Source organism: Gymnoscopelus braueri (assembly GCF_963280865.1).
Source record: "Gymnoscopelus braueri genome assembly, chromosome: 6".
In the NCBI taxonomy this organism is placed as follows: Eukaryota; Metazoa; Chordata; class Actinopteri; order Myctophiformes; family Myctophidae; genus Gymnoscopelus; species Gymnoscopelus braueri.
In genome coordinates, this window is record NC_137607.1 from 37,625,959 (window position 1) to 37,652,869 (window position 26,911).

General features: G+C 41.1%; 1 protein-coding gene across 1 annotated transcript; it reads right to left on the reverse strand.

Moving 5' to 3' along the window:
- Positions 1 to 7,989: 7,989 nt before the first annotated feature.
- LOC308086919 (scavenger receptor cysteine-rich domain-containing protein DMBT1-like) lies at positions 7,990 to 26,571 on the reverse strand (the record flags this gene model as incomplete). The annotated part of the gene is made up of 11 exons (XM_080430562.1): positions 7,990 to 8,130; positions 12,182 to 12,300; positions 13,586 to 13,900; positions 15,189 to 15,503; positions 16,793 to 17,107; positions 18,396 to 18,710; positions 19,573 to 19,887; positions 24,344 to 24,658; positions 25,277 to 25,591; positions 25,959 to 26,075; positions 26,502 to 26,571. The coding sequence occupies 11 exons, from the start codon at positions 26,569 to 26,571 to the stop codon at positions 7,990 to 7,992; spliced, it is 2,652 nt and encodes an 883-aa protein (XP_080286688.1).
- Positions 26,572 to 26,911: the final 340 nt, after the last annotated feature.

The window sequence follows — 26,911 nt, forward strand, 5'->3', positions numbered from 1 at the left end:
TCTTCACTTGCTTTTCCGGGTTCTTTTGTCTCGTCTCTTTACATAACCTACATTCCATAGGTAACTTAACGTTATAATAATGACAGTAGAACATGTCATCTTGTTTGTGGGGGAGGAGAACCAGGCAGCAGGTGTAGGATGTAAACCCTCCTCCAAGTGGGATCAAAGCCTGCTGCTGTGCCCCGGGAGTTCACAAACAGGGAAAGACTGGACGCTTGTCTCTGGCAGCTTGTTTGCAAAATGATGCTTATGTTTTAGCAAGTAAATAAGCCATGTACTGCATGAGTCTCGATTAATTTCACACATGCATCTGCTGATTAAAAACCTTTGATATCACAATTCACAGCTTCCCCCATACAGCAGTCTTTATCTTTGGTGTAGTATCAATGATGGCCGACCCCCCCCCCCCCCCCCGCCTCACCTCACTCCACCCACCTCCATAATTGGTCAAGCCTACATTTGTTGTGTCATTTGATAACCTGGAATCTGACTTAAAAAAGGAAAAGGGGGGTTTCGTGACCTTTAAATAAACAACACATATTTGATCATCTGTGTGTGTATATATATAAATATATATATAAATATATATACATATATATATATATATATATATATATATATATATATATATATATATATATATATATATATATATATATATATATTTACCTTCAGAAACAACACTTGCATCCTGATTGTGACCACAGTAGTCGATTCCAATCCCCGAACGGATGCACTGTGAGAGCGTTGATTCACTGCCTGAACATTGGACCCGATCCAACAAGATGTCCCCAGTACCCTGTCCGAAGTGTGCTCCCCCTGGTGCAGACAGGACCCTTCCACAGCCTAACTGTCTAGCCACTACCTTGGCATCATTCAGATCCCAATAATCGTGACACACCGTCCCCCAACGGCCACCGTAGTAGATCTCTACTCTGCCAGAACAGTTGTGTTGGCCACCGACCAGCCTCACTGAAAAATCAACTGATTGAGAAGAAAAACATAAAAGCCATAATACAGGGAATGACATTGATAAATGACAACAATGATAATAAGGGTAATAATAATAATAATAATAATAATAATAATAATAATAATAATAATAATAAAGCTGCAAGCAGTGATGAACGGGCCCTCGACGTTCTGTCCAAGATACAAGCCTTTAAGGCTACATAGCATAAGCAATTACAGCCTGTAAAATGAACCGAAACCTAAAAAAGTTAGGGGAAAAAAAGGAAAACAAAAAATCAAAGAAAAAAAAGTATGGATAATAAAAGGTTTTAAAATAAAATTGTGGAAAAAAAAAAAAAAAAAAATCCACCCATACATTTTGGACAGTTATAGCTGTTTAAAGGCCGGCCAATAGGAAGACAGAGGGGGCGGGGCTTCAGAAATTACAGCTCGTCCCTATTGGTGGTCTTAGTCCACATAACAAATTTGTACTCTGTAGCATACTGTGAGTTATGGCTGTTTAAAGGCCAACCAATAGGAAGACAGAGGGGGCGGGGCTTCAGAAATTACAGCTCGTCCCTATTGGTGGTCTTAGTCCACATACCAAATTTGAACTCCGTAGCATGCTGCGAACCGAAGTTATGGCTGTTTAAAGGCCGGCCAATAGGAAGACAGAGGGGGCGGAGCATCAGAAATTACAGCTTGTCCCTATTGGTGGTCTTAGTCCACATACCAAATTTGTCCTCAGTAGCATGCTGCGAACCGAAGTTATGGCTGTTTAAAGGCCGGCCAATAGGAAGACAGAGGGGGCGGAGCTTCATAAATTGCAGCTCGTCCCTATTGGTGGTCTTAGTCCACATACCAAATTTGGACTCGGTAGCATGCTGCGGACCGAAGTTATGGCTGTTTAAAGGCCGGCCAATAGGAAGACAGAGGGGGCGGAGCTTCAGAAATTACAGCTCGTCCCTATTGGTGGTCTTAGTCCACATACCAAATTTGTACTCGGTAGCAGGCTGCGAACCGAAGTTATGGCTGTTTAAAGCCCAGCCAATAGGAATTGTAGATCGGCTATTCTCACTTCCTGTTTGGCGTTGAAGTTTGACGCTTCGCCACGGTCACGCCGTTTTACGAAAACTCAAGTTTTTGATACATTTTCATCGTTAACGTCTTTTGTGTACTCTGAGCGAGTTTGAGGCGGATCCGACAATCCGCCTAGGAGGAGTTTGTTAAAGTACAACGCGTGAAAATGGCGTGAAATGCACAAAAACGCCACTATCAATTAAAAATGGCCGACTTCATGTTTGGTTTTGGTCATGGCTCCGAGAGACTTATTCGTAAGTTGGGACATGATACAGGTGTGTACCGATTTTTATACATGTAGGTGAAATCGTATTGTCGGGCTTGAAGCACCAAGTTTTGTAGGGGGCGCTATTGAGCCATTAGGCCACACTCACTTTTTTTTTTTATACGTAATTTTTCACCGCTGATGATGTGTGTGCACAGTAGCGTAACTTTTGGAGTACGTGTAAGCCTTAATTTTCCCGTTTCATTATCGGGAAGAATAATAATAATCATTGCAGTTTCAATAGGGCTTCGCACTACTGTGCAGTGCTCGGGCCCTAATAATCATTGCAGTTTCAATAGGGCTTCGCACTACTGTGCAGTGCTCGGGCCCTAATAATAATAATAATAATAATAATAATACAAATTATAATGAAAATATAAAAAATAATAATGATGATAATAATAACAATAGCCAGAAAAAGTGCTCCTCGGAGCACAGGTCTCCGCCAGGGCAGGTAGGTTATTGTGGGTCAGCAATGTTTGAAATTCAGTCATTATAGAGGTGAGTGGAATCGCTCCGTTCATGATAAAACATTTTATCCCACGATTTTGTACCCCATTTTTTCACCCAGTGCCAATTGCCTATGTAATCCTTGGTGCTGCTCTCCCTCTGCCAGCCTAGCGAGAGCCCATAACTCAGCTCATGCCTCCTTCAATGCATGAGGAGCTAGCAAGCCGCTTCTTCATCACCTGACAGGAGGGAGTTTTCCCGGTTGGACGTAGCGGGTGGAAGGAACACGTTATTCCAACCAGTACCTTTCCCCTCCATCAGGCGCCCCCGGCTGACCAGGGGGAGGCAGTGTAGAGACCAGGATTACTGCATGTTTTAGTGAGGGAGAGGAGGAGAACATGCAAACTCCACACAGAAAGGCCCTTTCGCCAACCCCACCTAGGGTATGGGCACTGATGACGTGGAGGAGAGGACACACCCCCAGTGCCCACAGCGTCCCCGGTGGTAATCAAACCCAGAATCTTCTAGCTGTGAGGCGACAGCGCTACCGACTGTAGCACCGTGCCCCCCTGCTGCGTTCATGATTTGAGGCATTTTGTTCAAAGCGAACCCCTACTGCAGATCCGTCTTGATCACATCACATGACTATAGAGAAATAATGTGTACCGATTTGTGTGATGTTTGGACAAAATCTATAGGAGTAATATCTTTTTTTTTTTTGTGCAAAAATCTTCCTGCTGGTGGCGTTATAAAGTCAATGAGAAAAGGTTGACATTTCTTCTTCTGCCTAGACGGAATGTTTGTAGGAGTAATATTAAAAAAATTGTTTTGTAAAAGTCAGCCTCCTGGTGACGCTATAATAGGGCAATGTTGGAAGAGTGGCATTTGTTTCTCAACGTAGTTCGAATGTGAGAAAAATCTGAAACACCAGTTTTGTTTAATGACTATAGAGATACTGTGTACCGATTCGCGTGATGTTTAGATAAAATCTGTAGGAGTACTGTTAAAAAATGTGTTTTGCAAAAAGCGGCCTCCTGTTGGAGCTACAGTATAACAGGCATCCAGGGAGTGTGTGTGCTCAGTTTCGCTGCGATAAAGCGAACGGTGCTGGAGATTAGCTGTCCACAGATGGAGGGGGCGACGTACACACGGACGGACACACGGACGGACACATGGACGGACGGACAGGGTGCAAAACATAGTCTCGGCCATGCCTCTCGGCCTGGCGGAGAAAAAACATGATAACTATTGTACAACTGGCAACTCTGGGTGCAGTGTGAATGCCTAATCCACACTCCGCTCTGCCCCCGCACCCTCTCACCACTCATCTATACAGCTGACCACTTGGAGATAGATTATGTTGCAAAATCTGCGAGCAAATACAGTTCATTTGATTTGAGCGCTCGTTATATGCGATCTGAACAATTGTAGGTTGGAATTTGCAATGTGTAATCTATCATCTTCCAGTGCCATCTATTAGAGAGTTACGCCAACTCCGTTCACTTCTTCGTGCCAGGTTTTCTACATACTGTACACATACATTGGCGAATAGTGACAAATCCCTAAACCGGAAGTTCATGGAATGCATTGAAGTCGACGGCTCCTTGTCACTATTTCCAGCTACATGAACCACGTGACCGACACTGTTTCTGACCCCTCATTGGCGCAACTCTCTAATAGAAGGCTCTGCCCTGATCTACACACATGTAATCTGAATTTGAAGTCACAAAATAGAAAAACATTTGAGCTTGCAGAAAAAAGCACACACAATGTGTAAATCGCAGTTGCACAATTGTAATCCAACATTTACACGTGTGTTTTTTTTTTTTTACTTGAGCCCACTTTCCAGTACAACTTCAAATCACTTACTTAAACCTCTCAAATCAGTAGTTGCAACAGCACAGATCTGTTTCCACACATCACAAATTTGTTAAACTATTGCGCTTGGATATTGCTACATACTTGGCGATGCGTCTGTTGCAAAACCTGATCTGAGCGAGCATGGGATATTGAGGAATGTGAGAGCTTGTACTGCAATCTACACATGTGCAGTTGCCATTTGAAGTCAAAATAATAAAATTTGTAGTCACAGAAAAAAATATCACAAACGTGTAGATTGGCTGCTGCAAACGTGTAATCCATAATTTACACGTGTGTGTATTTTTTCCCCCTACAAATGCTCAAATCTGCTCTGCGGGACAATTATGCAACAGTTTTGTGCTGTCTTTAAGCCAAAATCGACTTGTAGATTTTGTTTATTATTACAAAACATACATTAACCACTTCAGCCCTACATACATTTTGGCCATTTGAAAATAGCAGATCTACAAGCTCATAATGCGTCGCATCCCGACACATTATGAGCTTGTACTGTAGATTGGCTATTTTCAAAAGATTTTTTATACATTTTGAACTTGTGAAATGGGACATTCTGCACAATGACTACTTTTACTTTTGGTACTTTAAGTATATTTGATGCCAATACTTTTGTACTTTTACTCTCAAGTACATTTTGAATACGGGACTTGTAACAGTACTAGAAGTTCGGCCCGCTACGGGCCGTACGTCTAGCGCCCACGCAGCGCCCACTTGGCAGCGCATGGCTCGGTTAGTGAAGCCCCTGCGTGCCACGTATAGCTGGCCAAACTCCAGGCAGGCGCATCCAGGCAGGCGCATGGGCAGTTCTGCCGATGCAACTTTGACCTAACTGTAACCTACCTGCAGAGGCACACTCCGCCGCGCATGGGCAGATCTGCCGATTGTATTATAGGATTGATACTTTTACTTAAGTAAAAAAACATAAGTACTTTTTAGATAGATAGATAGGTAGGTAGGTGTGGACGGACGGACGAACGGACGGACGGACGAACGGACAGACGGACGGACGGACGGACAGACAGACGGATATATATAATTATCGCTGTCTGCTTGCAATCAATATGAAGAAGCAATAACAACCAGAATGTTGAACTGACTTGACATCAGTAAGTCAGGAGTTAAAAGATGTCGTTATCAAAAACTATTGAAAAAATATCAACTTAATATGGAAATGCTCAAAATACTTCCAGCTTGTCGGAAATATTGAGATTTTTTTTTTATTGTGATATCAAACGATAGAAGCTAATTTAGGTCAAATTACAGTGTAGAATGAATACTATGAGATATAAATAGACTAATGGCGGCTTCAGACTGGGTCCGTTTGAATCAAACCGTTCCCGAGTACGCTTGGCTAGCCAGCATTCACACTGGCCAAGACTCGAGACCATTTCATTTAACAGTAATGGTAAATATGTGCCTCATGGGGGCGCTGTGGACTATGGGGCTTTGGGAGAGAGAATGTCATTCACAGAAGAAAAGTCACTCTAGAGTGAATAATATAGTTTGACTGTGTTCCTGACGTTGTCTTGAGTTATAATAACAACAGATCAACAATACACAACCAAAGCAGTGTGTGCACTGGTCTTTGAAACCTCGAAATGTAACGTTGTCTATTAATATGATATTGGCGTCACGGACGCATCCTTGGTATTTTAGCAGTGACGTCACGGACTAATCCTGGGTGTATTTATCCTTATAAAAACGTGTTTTTTAATTATTTTTCACGGCTCGCGCTACTCAAACACTAGCGGGATTATTATTTCTTGTCAACATTCAAGTATAACTATGAGAAGGTATAACCCAGCTAAAATAATGCGTCTATATAATGTGCATAAAAATATATAAATGATATATGAGTAAAAAATATATATATATAATATATAAAAAAATATATATAAAATGAGTATTTTTGTTTTGACTACAAATGCCATTGTACAAGTGTGAATAGTAATTTGCACTTGAGCAGATTGCTGTGTACGAGCGCTCAAATAATTTGCAACAGACATATTGCAAAATATGTAGCAATATCCGAGCGCAATAGTTTTACGAATGTGTGATATGTTTGTGCAGATTTGTGCTGTTGTAATGACTGATTTGAGAGGTAACTAAGTGAGCGATTTGAAGTTCTGGAAAATGGGATCAAGTAAAAAAGAAAATACATGTGTAAATGCTGGATTACAAGTGTGCAACCGTGATTAACAGATGTGTGTGTATTTTAACTGTGACCTCATTTTGTGTGACTTCAAATTCAGATTATGTGTGTGTGGATGACAGATTACAGATTGCAAATTCCAACCTACAACTGTTCGGATCGCATATTACAAGTGCTCAAATCAAATCTATTTGCTCACGAATTTTGCAACATATCTCCATAGACCACTACATTTGTTGTGTCGTTTGATAACCTGGAATCTGAGTTTAAATAACAATGGCAACACACATACATACATACATACATACATACATACATACATACATACATACATACATACATGCATACATACATACATACATACATACATACATACATACATACATACATACATACATACATACATACATACATACATAGCAGGACATAATGCCATATTCATTCATCTGTTTATTTACCTTCACAAACAACACTTGCATCCTGATTGTGACGACAGTTGGTGATTCCAATCCCTGAATGGATGCACTGTGAGAGCTTTGATTCACTGCCTGAACATTGGACCTGATCCAACAAGATGTCCCCAGTACCCTGTCCGAAGTGTGCTCCCCCTGGTGCAGACAGGACCCTTCCACAGCCTAACTGTCTAGCCACTACCTTGGCATCATTCAAATCCCAATAATTGTGACACACTGTTCCCCAACGGCCACCGTAGTAGATCTCTACTCTGCCAGAACAGTTGTGTTGGCCGCCGACCAGCCTCACTGGAAAATCAAGTGTGTAAGAATAAAATAATGAGAGCATAATACAAGATAAATATTAATAATATTAATAATAATAATAATAATAATAATAATAATAATAATAATAATAATAATAAGTGTAATAATAATAATAATAATAAAAATAACAATAATAATAATAATAATAATAATAATAATAATAATAATAATAATAATAATAATAATAATAATAATAATAATAATAATAATAATGATGATGTAAATCTATAAATTGCTATTCAACTATTAAAAACATTGTTCCTCATGACAAGACGCATTATGTGTTAAAAAGTTTCATGGCTTTAGGCATGACTCATGTCTATTCAAAGGTTGTATTTTTCAATTGATTGCTACAATAATGTATAGGGACTATAACTTTGTGTCGCCAGTTGTTGGTGCTATGACTATCATTAAAAAATGGCCTGTAGATTTCTTCAGGACAGGACTCTCAACCAGTGAAATATGATGTAGTTAGAACTTCCCATGTGGGTGGCACTACGGCAATTATATTGAACGCTGCCTTCGGGTTCGGCATGGAATTTGCTACCATAGTAAATGCTGCATGGATTCATGGTCTGGAGAGGGCAATGTTTGCAGACGGGTAAAAGAACAGGGGCTTGAGCCCCCTTTGATGTTTCTGGCTGAGACTGTTATTAACAGTGTCGGGTAGTAACGTGATTATTGACTTACTAAGTAATATATTACTGTATATTATTACTTTCCCCAGTAACAAGCTGCTGAAACAGTAATATTATTACATTTTACTGATCCAAGTAACGCCGCATTTTTTGTTACGATGAACGCAATTTGTTTCTAACCGAGATAAAAGCATTTTGTCCTTGCTGTCTCGGTTGTACTTTGTCTGAGCCGCGGTGTGTCTGTGTACAGCCGCTCATTCAAGCACCGGTTGTCACATGTGCTAAAAGAACAGATCTACAAGCTATAAACACTTTGCAATGCTACATATTATTAGCTTGTAGATCTGTTCTTTTTAATCATGCACCATCGCGCAATGTTATGATGTAGGATAGTATACGTCCAGGACGGTCTGGGTTTCTGGGGCATAGAGTTAAGGTCTGTGGCAGGCTTGTGCTCCTCCAAGCATGGCTCAAAAACGCATTGAACATGCATACTTTAAACACTTCCAAGTATTGTCATTATTGTGAGTTTGTATAAGTCAAAGATACAAACAGCACAGTCCATTGTAAACTTTATGCGGGCAACAAATATGGAAATATACATACCACCAAAAACTGGGTGTTTATTAGGACTCCTTGAATTTTAATAAACAAGTTTCTAGTTTTGAAGCTTTTAGCATACTTGAACTGAACTGGAGTTATGGCTGTTTAAACCCCAGCCAATAGGAACACAAAAGGGGTGGGGCATCAACAAATTACAGCCCATCCCTATTGGCCGTGTAAGAGCACCCAACAAGTTTGGAGGGGAGCCTTTGGCATGCTGGGAACTGGAGATATAGCTGTTTAAAGCCCAGCCAATAGGAACACAGAGGGGGCAGGGCTTGAGCAATTAAAGCCTGTCCCTATTGACCGTCTAAAAGCACCTACCAAGTTTTTGGCCGGTGCAGAGCAACTGTGCACCTCACAGCTCTGCATGCTACGTTTGTGACGTCCACCCACCGTCGACCCACCCACCCTATAGGACTACGTATTATATTACATCTTACTTGTACAGTTTCTTTCTAGATATTCCATGATTTGGAACAATAATTATCCTATCCTGACAGGAGCAGTCAAAAAACCTAGAGCGTATCTTAATTGCTGAAGCCCTGCCCCCTCTGCTTTCCTATTGGCTGGGGTTTAAACAGCCATAACTCCACTTCCCAACATGATACAGGCTCCAAACTTGGTGGGTGGTCCCACAGATGTCTTCTGTTTTTTTCCCTTCCTACTTCCGGTTTGTCAGATTGCCATAAAACTTCACCCACACTCTCTGAGGGTTGTGGAGTTCAACCCAGAAGTGAATCTGTTCACTTCCGGTTTTACCATGAAGTAGTCGTAGACAATTGCAATTTGTCCCTCACTCTGATCATTTCTTTGCCCCTACCTTCCGAACACAAGGTCTCACAGGTATGAAACAAGGGGCCAGCTTGAGATTTTTACATTGACTCCAATACGGAAGAGACAGTTCATATGAATGGCCTGTAGTTTCGCTGTTTTACCCCTGCTGGTGTCAGAAATAATTTATTACCAATAATGGTCTGGTGTCATTCTGCAGGATATGACACGATATGACGCGATATTGAAAGATGGCGGATTTGAAATTGCTGAACAATCGGCTTCATTCACGGTCTGTAGAGTCTAGGGGCGTAACGCTGTCCATTTTTTTATACAGTCTATGGTATGAAAGTGCACCTGGGTACTGCAAGTGGATCACTGCTCGGCAGCAGTGTTACAGCAGTGTTTAACTTTGACCATTGCTCTTATTAGCGCAACATAGGACTAGGTTTGAAGGTGGCGTAGCTGCCTTAAAATCTACAATAATATATTACTCTTGATTCGAAGTAATAAGTAATATAATATTATTACATTGTTAAAGGAGTAATAAGTAAAATATTACTCTTCCTGAGTATGTTTACTGATGGTAAGACATATTTACCTTCAGTTGCAGGCAAGGTTGTGGATGGAGGCCTTGTAGAGCTCATGGAGTTACCTGAAGTTTTTTATTTAACAGTAAAGAACAAAAATGTACATTCATGTCTTCAAGGATCACAATGGAAACAAGCCTTCAGGCTTTCTTGTGTATTCATGTTTTTGAATACATTTTCAATGAAGTGCTCAATCAATCAATCCAAAGCCAATATTCAGAATGTGTTAACCCATTATCTGCATTAAAGAATGCGGGTCACACAATAATAACAATAATAAGGGTAATAATAATAATAATAATAATAATAATAATAATAATAATAATAATAATAATAGTATTAATAATAATAATATTCTGCTATTCACATCCACTAGGTGGCAATAGGTAGGATTAGAGCACTGATATTCAGGATCTGGTAATCTTGAAAAATCTGAATCTGGATGAAGGTGATCATATCCTTCCAGATCCTATGCTGAATTTCTTTGAACTCCCGGGACCAAATCTGGATTGTCTGATCCTGGATCAGAAAATATAGGATTTCAAAATCTGATCCGATCAGATAGGGACTGAACGTTTTTAACTTGTGGGGCCCTGTGGATTGCTTATGTTGCCAGTTGGTGGCACTATGACCATGACTCATATTGCCAGTAGGTGGCATTATGACAATGACTACATCTCAATATTGGCACATACATGTTTTCAGGCTGGGATTGTTATATGTTAAGTTTGGGGCAGATATTAACGAGTTACAAACAACTTCCTGTTCCATGGTGAAGTATGGAAATTCAACTCCTTGTTATGTCTAATTAGTATTATAAAGATAATAATGTTATTATGTGTACAGATGGCAAGACATTTACCTTCAGTTGCAGGCAAGGCTGTGGATGGAGACCTTGTAGAGCTCATGGAATTATCTGAAGTTTTAATTTAACAGTGACGAACAAAAATGCAAAACATTTCAGCAAACAACTATTACTAAAATAATTATAAAAAAAATATATATATATACAAATAATCCTTAAATAAAATGTTAATAATTGATAACAGACCTAGTAACACTTTACTTAATGATGTTACATGGATTCATATGTATTTTATATAATTGCCATATAATTATACGGAAAAAAGGAAACAGGGGTTTCATATGCCCTTTAAATAACAATGGCAAAAGACATACTGGGCCCTATTGAGCTAGGCCTTGGCGCTATGTGCTATCTGTTAATTACGTGATTGTCATCCGCAAAAGTTTGACTGTTAATTCCTTGTGTCAATAAGTTGTGTTTTTTTTATCAGGAGTTGTTAAGCTTATCAAAGACGAATGAAATGTTGTTTGATCTGCGTTTGCTATAACCAGAGCAGACCATTCAGTTTAAATCATCTAGAACACAAGCGATTGCTGTAATTTAAAGTTGGAACCAGCAATGTGTGAGGGACTATTTTGTGTATTTTGTGTGTCAAATGTTATTTTATTCCAAGGCAATCAATGTGGACTGCCTCTTCCATTGGCAGAGAGGGACTGAGTGTACAATAACGCTGGGCATAAGGCATAGCACAGCTGGCCCTTAAAGGTAATGGCATCGGGCACGCTGATTGGTCTTATTAATGTAATGCCAAAACCACACCTATGCATTATGTAAGGGGTAGTGCAGGTGTTTTAGGGATAAGGCTGGTGGTGTAAGATAGCAGCAAGGCCACACAAAAGCCCCTTTGCGCAATGCTAAATCCCAAATAGTGGGTTGCGCGACTTGGGCGCAAGACAGGGCCCACTGTACAAACACTGTAGTTCATAATGTTATATTTATTCATCTGTATTATATATTTACCTTCAGAAATCACACTTGCATCCTGATTGTGACGACAGTTGGTGATTCCAATCCCTGAACGGATGCACTGTGAGAGTTTTGATTCACTGCCTGAACATTGGACCCAATCCAACAAGATGTCCCCAGTACCCTGTCCGAAGTATGCTCCCCTTGGTGCAGACAGGACCCTTCCACAGCCTAACTGTCTAGCCACTACCTTGGCATCATTCAGATCCCAATGATTGTGACACACCGTCCCCCAACGGCCACCGTGGTAGATCTCTACTCTGCCAGAACAGTTGTGTTGGCCACCGACCAGCCTCACTGGGAAATCAACTGAGTGAGAAGAAAAACATGACATTATATTACAAGGACTAAGATTGAGAAAGAATACAATTAATTGCTGTACAAACTGAAACAACTGACAACTTGAAACACTGAACCCATTTTGTTTAGAAGTTAAGAGATGTACAGATTTCGCTTGTCATAGGGAACAAAACTATAAGACAATATTTTCATATTTCTGTGGAATGGTTGCTGACATTTATGGAGCTAAATCTGCCTTTTCCCCCCCTATTCCTGGATTTAAAAAAAGGATGGCACACCTCATAGGATATTTGCCATCTCTTTACCTTTGGTCAAATACTACGTAGGCAGTTCTTTTAAAAGTTCCGCCCCTATTATTAAGTTGTTTTTGTATCAATAAGGCATAGTTTCACTGTTCTTATGTAGCTCAATGGGTTTGATGAGCTGACGGGCGCTTCACTTGTGTTTCCGGGTTCTCCCTTGTCGTTACGTAACCTACATGCGTTTGTTAGCTAAACGTTATAATATTGGGGATTTTATGTTCTAACGTTCGTAGAACTACAGTGACAGTAGGACATGGCATCTTGTTTGTGTGGAAGAGAGGAGAAAAACATCAATTTCATCAATCACACCTTCCAATGTAGGCTCCAGAAGTCTTTTTTACTGTGGTGTAGTGGGCATACCTAGTCCACACTCAACCCTGACCCCTCCCCCCTGACTTCACACCACCCACCTCCACAGCTGACCACGCCTTAATTGTTGTGTTGTTGGATAACCTGGAATTTGACTTTAAAAAGGGAAAAGGGGGGTTTCATGCCCTTTAAAGGGTCTACACCATGAATTCTTTTTTTTTTTGGTTTTTAGTATTTTTTGGGCTCCCCAGTGTCTCTTGTACACCCAAAAATATATTTTTTTAACATTCAGTCATTCATTCTCATTTCAGAGATTTTCAGAATGGGCGTGTCTGAACAGGCCATTTCAGAATGTGCAATGCAAGTGATGTCACTTGCATTGCCATTGCATTGATGCTGGCCAGACAGAATTGCTCAGTAGCCCCCCCTGCCCAAGAGGACGTTTTGGTATTGCAGCTGAAAGTGCTGTATAAGCCAGAGACAATTGACTTGGGATGAGTATATCTGAGTGATGATTTAGGCTCAAACCTTTTGAAAAAGGTTTGAGGGACATACACCATATGATATTAAATATCAAATATTTTTTTTAAATTCATGGTGTAGATCCTTTAAATAACAATGGCAACACATACACAAACACTAGAGTTCATAATTCCATATTTGTTTGTATATTATATATTTACCTTCAGAAACAACACTAGCATCGTAGTTGTGAACACAGTTGGTGATTCCAATCCCTGAACGGATGCACTGTGAGAGTTTTGATTCACTGCCTGAACATTGGACCCAATCCAACAAGATGTCCCCAGTACCCTGTCCGAAGTATGCTCCCCTTGGTGCAGACAGGGCCCTTCCACAGCCTAACTGTCTAGCCACTACCTTGGCATCATTCAGATCCCAATGATTGTGACACACCGTCCCCCAACGGCCACCGTGGTAGATCTCTACTCTGCCAGAACAGTTGTGTTGGCCACCGACCAGCCTCACTGGGAAATCAACTGAGTGAGAAGAAAAACATGACATTATATTACAAGGACTAAGATTGAGAAAGAATACAATTAATTGCTGTACAAACTGAAACAACTGACAACTTGAAACACTGAACCCATTTTGTTTAGAAGTTAAGAGATGTACAGATTTCGCTTGTCATAGGGAACAAAACTATAAGACAATATTTTCATATTTCTGTGGAAAGTGTTGCTGACATTTATGGAGCTAAATCTGCCTTTTTCCCCCCTATTCCTGGATTTAAAAAAAGGATGGCACACCTCATAGGATATTTGCCATCTCTTTACCTTTGGTCAAATACTACGTAGGCAGTTCTTTTAAAAGTTCCGCCCCTATTATTAAGTTGTTTTTGTATCAATAAGGCATAGTTTCACTGTTCTTATGTAGCTCAATGGGTTTGATGAGCTGACGGGCGCTTCACTTGTGTTTCCGGGTTCTCCCTTGTCGTTACGTAACCTACATGCGTTTGTTAGCTAAACGTTATAATATTGGGGATTTTATGTTCTAACGTTCGTAGAACTACAGTGACAGTAGGACATGGCATCTTGTTTGTGTGGAAGAGAGGAGAAAAACATCAATTTCATCAATCACACCTTCCAATGTAGGCTCCAGAAGTCTTTTTTACTGTGGTGTAGTGGGCATACCTAGTCCACACTCAACCCTGACCCCTCCCCCCTGACTTCACACCACCCACCTCCACAGCTGACCACGCCTTAATTGTTGTGTTGTTGGATAACCTGGAATTTGACTTTAAAAAGGGAAAAGGGGGGTTTCATGCCCTTTAAATTTGGGTCTAAACCATGATTTTTTTTTTTTTGGTTTTTAGTATTTTTTGGGCTCCCCAGTGTCTCTTGTACACCCAAAAATATATTTTTTTAACATTCAGTCATTCATTCTCATTTCAGAGATTTTCAGAATGGGCGTGTCTGAACAGGCCATTTCAGAATGTGCAATGCAAGTGATGTCACTTGCATTGCCATTGCATTGATGCTGGCCAGACAGAATTGCTCAGTAGCCCCCCCCTGCCCAAGAGGACGTTTTGGTATTGCAGCTGAAAGTGCTGTATAAGCCAGAGACAATTGACTTGGGATGAGTATATCTGAGTGATGATTTAGGCTCAAACCTTTTGAAAAAGGTTTGAGGGACATACACCATATGATATTAAATATCAAATATTTTTTTTAAATTCATGGTGTAGATCCTTTAAATAACAATAGCAACACATACACAAACACTAGAGTTCATAATTCCATATTTGTTTGTATATTATATATTTACCTTCAGAAACAACACTAGCATCGTAGTTGTGAACACAGTTGGTGATTCCAATCCCTGAACGGATGCACTGTGAGAGTTTTGATTCACTGCCTGAACATTGGACCCAATCCAACAAGATGTCCCCAGTACCCTGTCCGAAGTATGCTCCCCTTGGTGCAGACAGGGCCCTTCCACAGCCTAACTGTCTAGCCACTACCTTGGCATCATTCAGATCCCAATGATTGTGACACACCGTCCCCCAACGGCCACCGTGGTAGATCTCTACTCTGCCAGAACAGTTGTGTTGGCCACCGACCAGCCTCACTGGGAAATCAACTGAGTGAGAAGAAAAACATGACATTATATTACAAGGACTAAGATTGAGAAAGAATACAATTAATTGCTGTACAAACTGAAACAACTGACAACTTGAAACACTGAACCCATTTTGTTTAGAAGTTAAGAGATGTACAGATTTCGCTTGTCATAGGGAACAAAACTATAAGACAATATTTTCATATTTCTGTGGAATGGTTGCTGACATTTATGGAGCTAAATCTGCCTTTTTCCCCCCTATTCCTGGATTTAAAAAAAAGGATGGCACACCTCATAGGATATTTGCCATCTCTTTACCTTTGGTCAAATACTACGTAGGCAGTTCTTTTAAAAGTTCCGCCCCTATTATTAAGTTGTTTTTGTATCAATAAGGCATAGTTTCACTGTTCTTATGTAGCTCAATGGGTTTGATGAGCTGACGGGCGCTTCACTTGTGTTTCCGGGTTCTCCCTTGTCGTTACGTAACCTACATGCGTTTGTTAGCTAAACGTTATAATATTGGGGATTTTATGTTCTAACGTTCGTAGAACTACAGTGACAGTAGGACATGGCATCTTGTTTGTGTGGAAGAGAGGAGAAAAACATCAATTTCATCAATCACACCTTCCAATGTAGGCTCCAGAAGTCTTTTTTACTGTGGTGTAGTGGGCATACCTAGTCCACACTCAACCCTGACCCCTCCCCCCTGACTTCACACCACCCACCTCCACAGCTGACCACGCCTTAATTGTTGTGTTGTTGGATAACCTGGAATTTGACTTTAAAAAGGGAAAAGGGGGGTTTCATGCCCTTTAAATTTGGGTCTAAACCATGATTTATTTATTTTTTGGTTTTTAGTATTTTTTGGGCTCCCCAGTGTCTCTTGTACACCCAAAAATATATTTTTTTAACATTCAGTCATTCATTCTCATTTCAGAGATTTTCAGAATGGGCGTGTCTGAACAGGCCATTTCAGAATGTGCAATGCAAGTGATGTCACTTGCATTGCCATTGCATTGATGCTGGCCAGACAGAATTGCTCAGTAGCCCCCCCCTGCCCAAGAGGACGTTTTGGTATTGCAGCTGAAAGTGCTGTATAAGCCAGAGACAATTGACTTGGGATGAGTATATCTGAGTGATGATTTAGGCTCAAACCTTTTGAAAAAGGTTTGAGGGACATACACCATATGATATTAAATATCAAATATTTTTTTTAAATTCATGGTGTAGATCCTTTAAATAACAATGGCAACACATACACAAACACTAGAGTTCATAATTCCATATTTGTTTGTATATTATATATTTACCTTCAGAAACAACACTAGCATCGTAGTTGTGAACACAGTTGGTGATTCCAATCCCTGAACGGATGCACTGTGAGAGTTTTGATTCACTGCCTGAACATTGGACCCAATCCAACAAGATGTCCCCAGTACCCTGTCCGAAGTATGCTCCCCTTGGTGCAGACAGGGCCCTTCCACAGCCTAACTGTCTAGCCACTACCTTGGCATCATTCAGATCCCAATGATTGTGACACACCGTCCCCCAACGGCCACCGTGGTAGATCTCTACTCTGCCAGAACAGTTGTGTTGGCCACCGACCAGCCTCACTGGGAAATCAACTGAGTGAGAAGAAAAACATGACATTATATTACATGGACTAAGATTGAGAAAGAATACAATTAATTGCTGTACAAACTGAAACAACTGACAACTTGAAACACTGAACCCATTTTGTTTAGAAGTTAAGAGATGTACAGATTTCGCTTGTCATAGGGAACAAAACTATAAGACAATATTTTCATATTTCTGTGGAATGGTTGCTGACATTTATGGAGCTAAATCTGCCTTTTTCCCCCCTATTCCTGGATTTAAAAAAAGGATGGCACACCTCATAGGATATTTGCCATCTCTTTACCTTTGGTCAAATACTACGTAGGCAGTTCTTTTAAAAGTTCCGCCCCTATTATTAAGTTGTTTTTGTATCAATAAGGCATAGTTTCACTGTTCTTATGTAGCTCAATGGGTTTGATGAGCTGACGGGCGCTTCACTTGTGTTTCCGGGTTCTCCCTTGTCGTTACGTAACCTACATGCGTTTGTTAGCTAAACGTTATAATATTGGGGATTTTATGTTCTAACATTCGTAGAACTACAGTGACAGTAGGACATGGCATCTTGTTTGTGTGGAAGAGAGGAGAAAAACATCAATTTCATCAATCACACCTTCCAATGTAGGCTCCAGAAGTCTTTTTTACTGTGGTGTAGTGGGCATACCTAGTCCACACTCAACCCTGACCCCTCCCCCCTGACTTCACACCACCCACCTCCACAGCTGATCACGCCTTAATTGTTGTGTTGTTGGATAACCTGGAATTTGACTTTAAAAAGGGAAAAGGGGGGTTTCATGCCCTTTAAATTTGGGTCTAAACCATGATTTTTTTTTTTTTTGGTTTTTAGTATTTTTTGGGCTCCCCAGTGTCTCTTGTACACCCAAAAATATTTTTTTTTAACATTCAGTCATTCATTCTCATTTCAGAGATTTTCAGAATGGGCGTGTCTGAACAGGCCATTTCAGAATGTGCAATGCAAGTGATGTCACTTGCATTGCCATTGCATTGATGCTGGCCAGACAGAATTGCTCAGTAGCCCCCCCCTGCCCAAGAGGACGTTTTGGTATTGCAGCTGAAAGTGCTGTATAAGCCAGAGACAATTGACTTGGGATGAGTATATCTGAGTGATGATTTAGGCTCAAACCTTTTGAAAAAGGTTTGAGGGACATACACCATATGATATTAAATATCAAATATTTTTTTTAAATTCATGGTGTAGATCCTTTAAATAACAATGGCAACACATACACAAACACTAGAGTTCATAATTCCATATTTGTTTGTATATTATATATTTACCTTCAGAAACAACACTAGCATCGTAGTTGTGAACACAGTTGGTGATTCCAATCCCTGAACGGATGCACTGTGAGAGTTTTGATTCACTGCCTGAACATTGGACCCAATCCAACAAGATGTCCCCAGTACCCTGTCCGAAGTATGCTCCCCTTGGTGCAGACAGGGCCCTTCCACAGCCTAACTGTCTAGCCACTACCTTGGCATCATTCAGATCCCAATGATTGTGACACACCGTCCCCCAACGGCCACCGTGGTAGATCTCTACTCTGCCAGAACAGTTGTGTTGGCCACCGACCAGCCTCACTGGGAAATCAACTGAGTGAGAAGAAAAACATGACATTATATTACAAGGACTAAGATTGAGAAAGAATACAATTAATTGCTGTACAAACTGAAACAACTGACAACTTGAAACACTGAACCCATTTTGTTTAGAAGTTAAGAGATGTACAGATTTCGCTTGTCATAGGGAACAAAACTATAAGACAATATTTTCATATTTCTGTGGAATGGTTGCTGACATTTATGGAGCTAAATCTGCCTTTTTCCCCCCTATTCCTGGATTAAAAAAAAAGGATGGCACACCTCATAGGATATTTGCCATCTCTTTACCTTTGGTCAAATACTACGTAGGCAGTTCTTTTAAAAGTTCCGCCCCTATTATTAAGTTGTTTTTGTATCAATAAGGCATAGTTTCACTGTTCTTATGTAGCTCAATGGGTTTGATGAGCTGACGGGCGCTTCACTTGTGTTTCCGGGTTCTCCCTTGTCGTTACGTAACCTACATGCGTTTGTTAGCTAAACGTTATAATATTGGGGATTTTATGTTCTAACGTTCGTAGAACTACAGTGACAGTAGGACATGGCATCTTGTTTGTGTGGAAGAGAGGAGAAAAACATCAATTTCATCAATCACACCTTCCAATGTAGGCTCCAGAAGTCTTTTTTACTGTGGTGTAGTGGGCATACCTAGTCCACACTCAACCCTGACCCCTCCCCCCTGACTTCACACCACCCACCTCCACAGCTGACCACGCCTTAATTGTTGTGTTGTTGGATAACCTGGAATTTGACTTTAAAAAGGGAAAAGGGGGATTTCATGCCCTTTAAATAACAATGGCAACACATACACAAACACTACAGTTCATATTGTTTGTAGCCTATATTGTATATTTACCTTCAGAAACAACACTAGCATCGTAGTTGTGGACACAGTTGGTGATTCCAATGCCTGAACGGATGCAGTGTGAGAGTTTTGATTCATAGCGTGAACATTGGACCCGATCCAACAAGATGTCCCCAGTACCCTGTCCGAAGTGTGCTCCCCCTGGTGCAGAGAGGGCCCTTCCACAGCCTAACTGTCTAGCCACTACCGTGGCATCATTCAGATCCCAATTATTGTGACACACCGTCCCCCAACGGCCACCGTAGTAGATCTCTACTCTGCCAGAACAGTTGTGTTGGCCACCGACCAGCCTCACTGGAAAATCAACTGATTGAGAAGAAAAACATGAAATTATATTACAAAGAATACAATTGAGAAATAATAATAATAATATTAATTAAAGTACAAATTATCCTTAAAAGGCCTTGAAACACTAAACCCATCTGTGTTAGAAGTTAAGAGATGTACAGATAACGCTTGTAATAGGGAACACAACTATAAGACAATTTCTTCATATTTCTGTTGATTGGTTGCTGACATTTCAGAGCTAAATCTGCTGTTTTTCATTGTCCTGGATAAAAAAGAAAGGATGGCACACCTCATAGGATATTTGCCATCTCTTTACCCTTGGTCTGATACTGCGTAGGCAGTTCTATTAAAGGTTCAGCCCCTATTAATATGTTGTTTTTGTATCATTAAAGGGAATGTGACATAAAAAAAAAAGGTAAATCTGAGTTGAATATAAGCTAATTTTTTTATGTCGTTACGCCGCAGCTGGGGTATATTTTATAGTTGTCTCCACCAGGCCGTAAGGCATGGCGAGAGAGTATGTTTTGCACCCTGTCCGTCCGTCCGTCCGTCCGTCTGTCTGTCCGTCCGTCTGTGACCAGCTAATCTCTGGCTCCGTTGGCTTGATCGCAGTGAAACTGTGCACACACACTCCCTGGATGCCAATTCAAAACCTCTGCCCCAAATTTTTTACATGGGCCTGTTATAACGCCACCAGGAGGCCGCTTTTTGCAAAACAAATTTTTTGACAGTGCTCCTATAGATTTTGTCCAAACGTTACGCGAATCGGTACACAGCATCTCTATAGTCATTAAACAAAACCGGTTTTTCAGATTTTTCATATTCCATCCTGATTGGCTAAAAATGGCTTCCAAAGTTTGCAGGAGTGCTCCGTTTTGAACAAAATGCCTCAAATTATGAACACAGCATGCAATTTCCGTGACATTTTGCACGCACATTCTCACTAGGCAGAGGAAGAAATGCCACTTGAAAATTTTCAAATCAGCCTCATGGTGGTGCTATTACAGGCCGATTCGTGCTTTTATCTATAACTTCACCGATCTGTGTACAACATTGTATGCACACTCCCTAGAGGCCAGGGAAAAACCTTTGCCCTGCATTTTTCACATCTGCCTTTTAGCGCCACCAGGAGGCCAACTTATATAAAACACATTTTTGGATATTACTCCTTCAGATTTTATCAAAATTTCACGCAAATCGGTACACATGCTCTCTATAGTCATGTGAGACGGATCTGTTAGATTTTTCATATTCCATCCTCATCATCATCCTCATCCTAAGATTGACATTGACAGTTTGCAGGAGTGGCCCGTTTTGTACAAAATGTTGCAAATCATGAACGCAGCGTCCGATTGCGGTGAAACTTTGCACGCACATTCGCACTACGTTGAGGAACAAATGCCACCCTTTTAACATTGGCCTGTTATAGCGCCATCAGGAGGTCTAATATAGCAAAACAAAATGGCTCAAATCATAAATGCAGTGGCCGATTGCCGTGCAAGTGTTACAGGTACCAGGATCTGGCACCTAGTAGCAGATATATGTTACCTGGAAAACAGGTTAAAGTTGTATTGAAGAATTAGAGACAGTAAAACATGGTCTGTTTCCACCGAGTCTCCTCTCAGTTATGAGAAGAACCAGCAGCGCATGCGCACTAGACTACCTCAAAGACAATCTCAGTGGCAAAGCAGGTCGATACCATGGTGTTACACTGCCACCTATTGACCAAAGTTATTGTTGTTTTTAGGTGAAAACATTATATAATGACAACCTGGGTTTGAAAGGTAAATAAAATACAAACACTTCTCAAAACACTGTGACACATAAAACAATCACACTAATGTGATGACACTTTAGTGGGCATCACACAAGGCCTAAGAAGAAATGTCACCCTTTTCACATTGCCTATTGTAGCGCAACCAGGAGACCACAATAACCTACCTGACCTGGCGGAGACCTGTGCTCCGAGGAGCACTTTTTCGAGTTTATTATGTAACTCTTATCGACTGTATTGACTCTCCCCTACGGCTCCTCCCACCACAGAGGCATTTCGTCTCCCTGTCTAGTAGTCCACTCTCCGCTCGCTCGCACCACTAAACCAGGAAATGGATTTTACTTGAAAATGTATTTTAATTGTAAATGTGAGCATATACAATATATATCCCCACCCAAATCCTTTAGTTACACCAACATTGTTCATGTGAGGTAATTTGTTTATGCTTATTTATTGAAAATATAGAACCCATGCAGCATTCATACTATAGTGATTGTTCTCATTTCAATAAATAAGCATAAACAAACTACATCACATTAACGATGTTGGTGTAACTAAGAGAATTGAAGGGGAATATATGTTTCATATACACAGAAATACAAATAAAAGTTGAAGTTCAACTACTGACAGGGGGGTGGGTAGCCCTGGTCCAGAGCGTCAGTGAGTTCTCTCTAACGCCCTGCCAGGCGCGCTGCTCTGCTCATAGACCCAAAATTCGACTGCCGTGCGAGGTAGTGGGTAGCACGGGTCCGCCCAGAACCGAAGACCCGAGCCCCGAACTAAGAGCCGGGCCGTTTCGGGGCCAAAATATTGACTTGTCCCTCGGGCACGGGTCGGATCAGTTCCAATTGCCACAGCTCTCGTTCGGATCCATTTGAAATGGATGGACCCGTGTGGACCCGTGAGGACCCGACGACCAGCTTTTTATTATTATTATATTAATCTCTTTAACCTTCGGTTTTAAAATGAGGCCAATGCATTGTAATTACACTCCCAAATCCATATTGCCTGTTCTCGCAAAGTTTAATGTTAACAGCCGATTGAAACGCAGCCAATCAGCTCGTCCCAAAACACAGTCACCCCGGGGCAAATCCGACGGTATTCACCTGGTATTCTTAAACGCAACCTCAGTAAACTATGCCTAAACCTACCTTATTCCTAAACGTAACCTCAGTAAAACGGTGCCAAAACCTAACCTTATTCCTAAACTTAACCTCAATAAAACTGCCTAACCCTAAACTTATTTCTAACCATATCCTCAGTAAAACAAATACAAGAAAATGGGGGCAAGTGTGTTTTGGGGCGAGTCTTCCGGTTACCCTGCTTAACACCATGCAGGTTTTTTAGGAGGTGAAACGCAAACAAAAGCTACCGGGATAATTTCCGTCTGCCAGACGGAAATTATTTTATTTACTCCACTGTGACACTACAGATCTGGTCAATATAAATGACCATTGACCAGATCTGTAGAGGGTGCAGTGGAGTAAATACAATAATTTCCATCTGGCGGACATATTTTATGTTCTGCCCAAAATGTGTATTATACAGAGAGGGTGGAGTGCTGAGAGGCTTCCCACCCTGGATAATAGACTTTCAACGACACAAAACAGCCTTTGTTTCGGTGAGTAGTGAAATAGTTTCGTTTATTTTTACTAAAGACGGAGACCTCACACGGAAGTGGGGCGGGCACATGAAGTTTTTGCCCCGTCTATAAAAATCAATGTTGAACAACTACTTGATCTATTTATTGGCTGAAATTAATAGTTTGTTTAGAAACACGCTGCGGAAGTCCCGCAGTGCGTGTATTATAATCTCCATGACCATTTCTTTGCGGTCAGCGAGCCTCTGTGTCCCCGCTCTGACATGCCCTGAACTCGGCCAAAATTCACGCACCCCCCCCCCTCTTTACCTTATAATTACAATAAATAGGTATAAACAAACTACTTCACATGAACAAAGTTGGTGTAACTAAGAGATTTGGGGGGGTATATATATTTTATATTCACAGATTTAAAAATAAAAGACGAATTATGGTGAGGTCGCTTCCTCATTTTTCTAGTCTGTTTGATGCGAGTGCGAGAGAGGAACTGAGAGCAAATGCCAATCAATCTGTGATAGGTCCCGCCTCTTTTTAAACTGTTTTCAGAGAGACCACGTGACGTACAGTATATGGTATTTATTTTTTGGCCATGTCATAGTCCCTTTAAGACATAGTTTCACTGTTCTAAAGTAGCTCGATGAGTTTGATGAGCTGACGGGCGCTTCACTTGTGTTTACGGGTTCTCCCGTGTCATTACCTAACCTACATGCGGTTGTTAGCGAAACGTTAGAATATTGGGTATTTTATGAACTAACGTTCGTAGAACTACAGTGACAGTAGGACATGGCATCTTGGCTGTGTGGAAGAGAGGAGAAAAACGTCAATATCACCAATAACTCCTTCCTATGTAGGCTACAGCAGTCTTTTTTACCGTGGTGTAGTGGGCATACCTAGTCCACACTCCACCCTGACCCCTCCCCCCTGACTTCACACCACCCACCTCCACAGCTGACTACGCCTAGATTTTTGTTGTTGGATAACCTGGAATTTGACTTTAAAAAAGGAAAAGGGGGATTTCATGCCCTTTAAATAACAATGGCAACACATACACAAACACTACCGTTCATAATTCCATATTTGTTTTTATATTATATATGTACCTTCAGAGACAATACTAGCATCGTAGTTGTGAACACAGTTGGTGATTCCAATCCCTGAACGGATGCACTGTGAGAGTTTTGATTCACTGCCTGAACATTGGACCCGATCCAACAAGATGTCCCCAGTACCCGGTCCGAAGTGTGCTCCCCCTGGTGCAGACAGGGCCCTTCCACAGCCTAACTGTCTAGCCACTACCTTGGCATCATTCAGATCCCAATTATTGTGACACACCGTCCCCCAACGGCCACCGTAGTAGATCTCTACTCTGCCAGAACAGTTGTGTTGGCCGCCGACCAGCCTCACTGGGAAATCAACTGAGTGAGAAGAAAAACATTAAATTATACTACAAGGAATAAAATTGAGAAATGATAATAATAATGATATGAATTGCTGTCCAAATTATACTTAATATGCCTTGAAACACTAAACACGTTTTTGTTAGAAGTTAAGAGATGTACAGTGATGTGATAGGGAACACAATTTAGATAAAAGAAAAAAGAATGACACACTTCATAGGATAGTTGCCATCTCTTTACCTTTCGTCTGATACTACATAGGCAGTTTTTTTTAAGATTCCGCCCCTATTATTATGATTTCCTTTTTTTATTAATAAGGCATAGTTTCACTGTTCTTATGTAGCCCAATGGGTTTGATGAGCTGACGGGCGCTTCACTTGTGTTTCCGGATTCTCCCATGTCGTTACATAACCTACATGCGGTTAGCGAAACGTTATAATATCGGGGATTTTGTGAACTAACGTTAGTAGAACTACAGTGACAGTAGGACATGGCATCTTGTATGTGTGGATAACATGGGATGTTACTCTAAAAAAGGAAAAGGGGGGATTTCATGCCCTATAAATAACAAAAGCAACACATACACAAACACCACAGTTCATAATTCCATATTTGTTTGTCTTTATATGATATTACCTTCAGAAACAACACTAGCATCGTAGTTGTGGACACAGTTGGTGATTCCAATCCCTGAACGGGTGCACTGTGAGAGTTTTGATTCACTGCCTGAACATTGGACCCGATCCAACAAGATGTCCCCAGTACCCGGTCCAAAGTGTGCTCCCCCTGGTGCAGACAGGACCCTTCGACAGCCTAACTGTCTAGCCACTACCTTGGCATCATTCTTATCCCAATTATTGTGACACACCGTCCCCCAACGGCCTCCGTGGTAGATCTCTACTCTGCCAGAACAGTTGTGTTGGCCACCGACCAGCCTCACTGAAAAATCAACTGATTGAGAAGAAAAACATGAAAGCATAATACAAGGAATAAAATAGAAGTAGAAGAATAAGACAAATTTGAATCAACTTTATTGTCACATCACAGGTTTACAGGTGTAAAGTGGGTGAAATTAGTTGGTTTTTTTTTTTGCAAGCTTCATCATACATATGAAAAGTTGTTCAAAATACAGGAAAATCTAAGGGCCGGAGGTCTTGGGTCACACTGCTTATTTGTTCCTCATGACGAAACGCATTACTGTATATGTTATGAAATGTACTGTATATTGTTACGTATGTAGCCATGGTTATGTGAGCGATTGGATCACTCCAATATGATATATCCCTCCGCACGGCAGAGGCATCCTAGGTAGACTTACAGAGTAGTCCCGTGTACCGGGTAGTGCTGCGGCTGGAGGTGGCGCCACATGTGCCTAGCCCAAAACCCCACGTAGCACTTCCTTCATCCTTGTGTCCTTTCGAGGCACCATAGCTCTCTGCAAGGCGATTGGAGTGATCACTCCAATATGTTATCACAGTATCAGATCAATCGGTGATCTATGAACGAGAACAAAGAAGCTCAAGACTCACCTAGAAGAAGGGGTCGAGCTCAGGTCCTCACAACAGTGAGTTGCCGTTTCCAGAGAATGGAGGCAAACCCCAGAACAGCTTGTTCCACCTGGTTGGAAGGGACATTAAAGTGGTAGAACCTACCAAAGGTGCTACAGTAGGTGTCGTCCAGTTGTCCGAGGCACAGATATCAGACAGGGGAACCTCCCCGAGCTGTGCCCAAGAGGTAGCCACACCCCTGGTGGAGTGTGCCACCACAGAGGGAGGCAAAGGCCGATACGTGTTAGTGATGGTATCAACAAGCCAATGCGAGATTCTCTGTTTATAAAGCTTCTGACCCAGAACTCTCTCACCATAGTACACATTGTCATTATTCTCCATTCCAAGATGGCCGCTGAGTGAGTAAGCTGGGTCTGAGCTCATGTCTGTTTGACTCTTCAACTTGAAAACTGTAGCTATTCATGACTTTTTAAACCACTACATATACAAGAAAGACTTGAACTACTAAGTTTGATCAACTGTGCTTGGAAAAAGGACTGATTGCTGCTTAATACTGATATCTCTAAATTGATCAAACAATGGATGAAGCTACGATGAAAGCATTATCTCATGCCATCGTCCAGCAGATAAAAGCGGACATGATAGGCTACTTTGATGCTAAAGTGGACCCTATTCTACACACTTTGAAAGACATTCAGAGCTCGTTGTCCACACTAGGAGACCATGTGGCACAACTTGAGCACCGTGTTGCAGCTAACGAGGA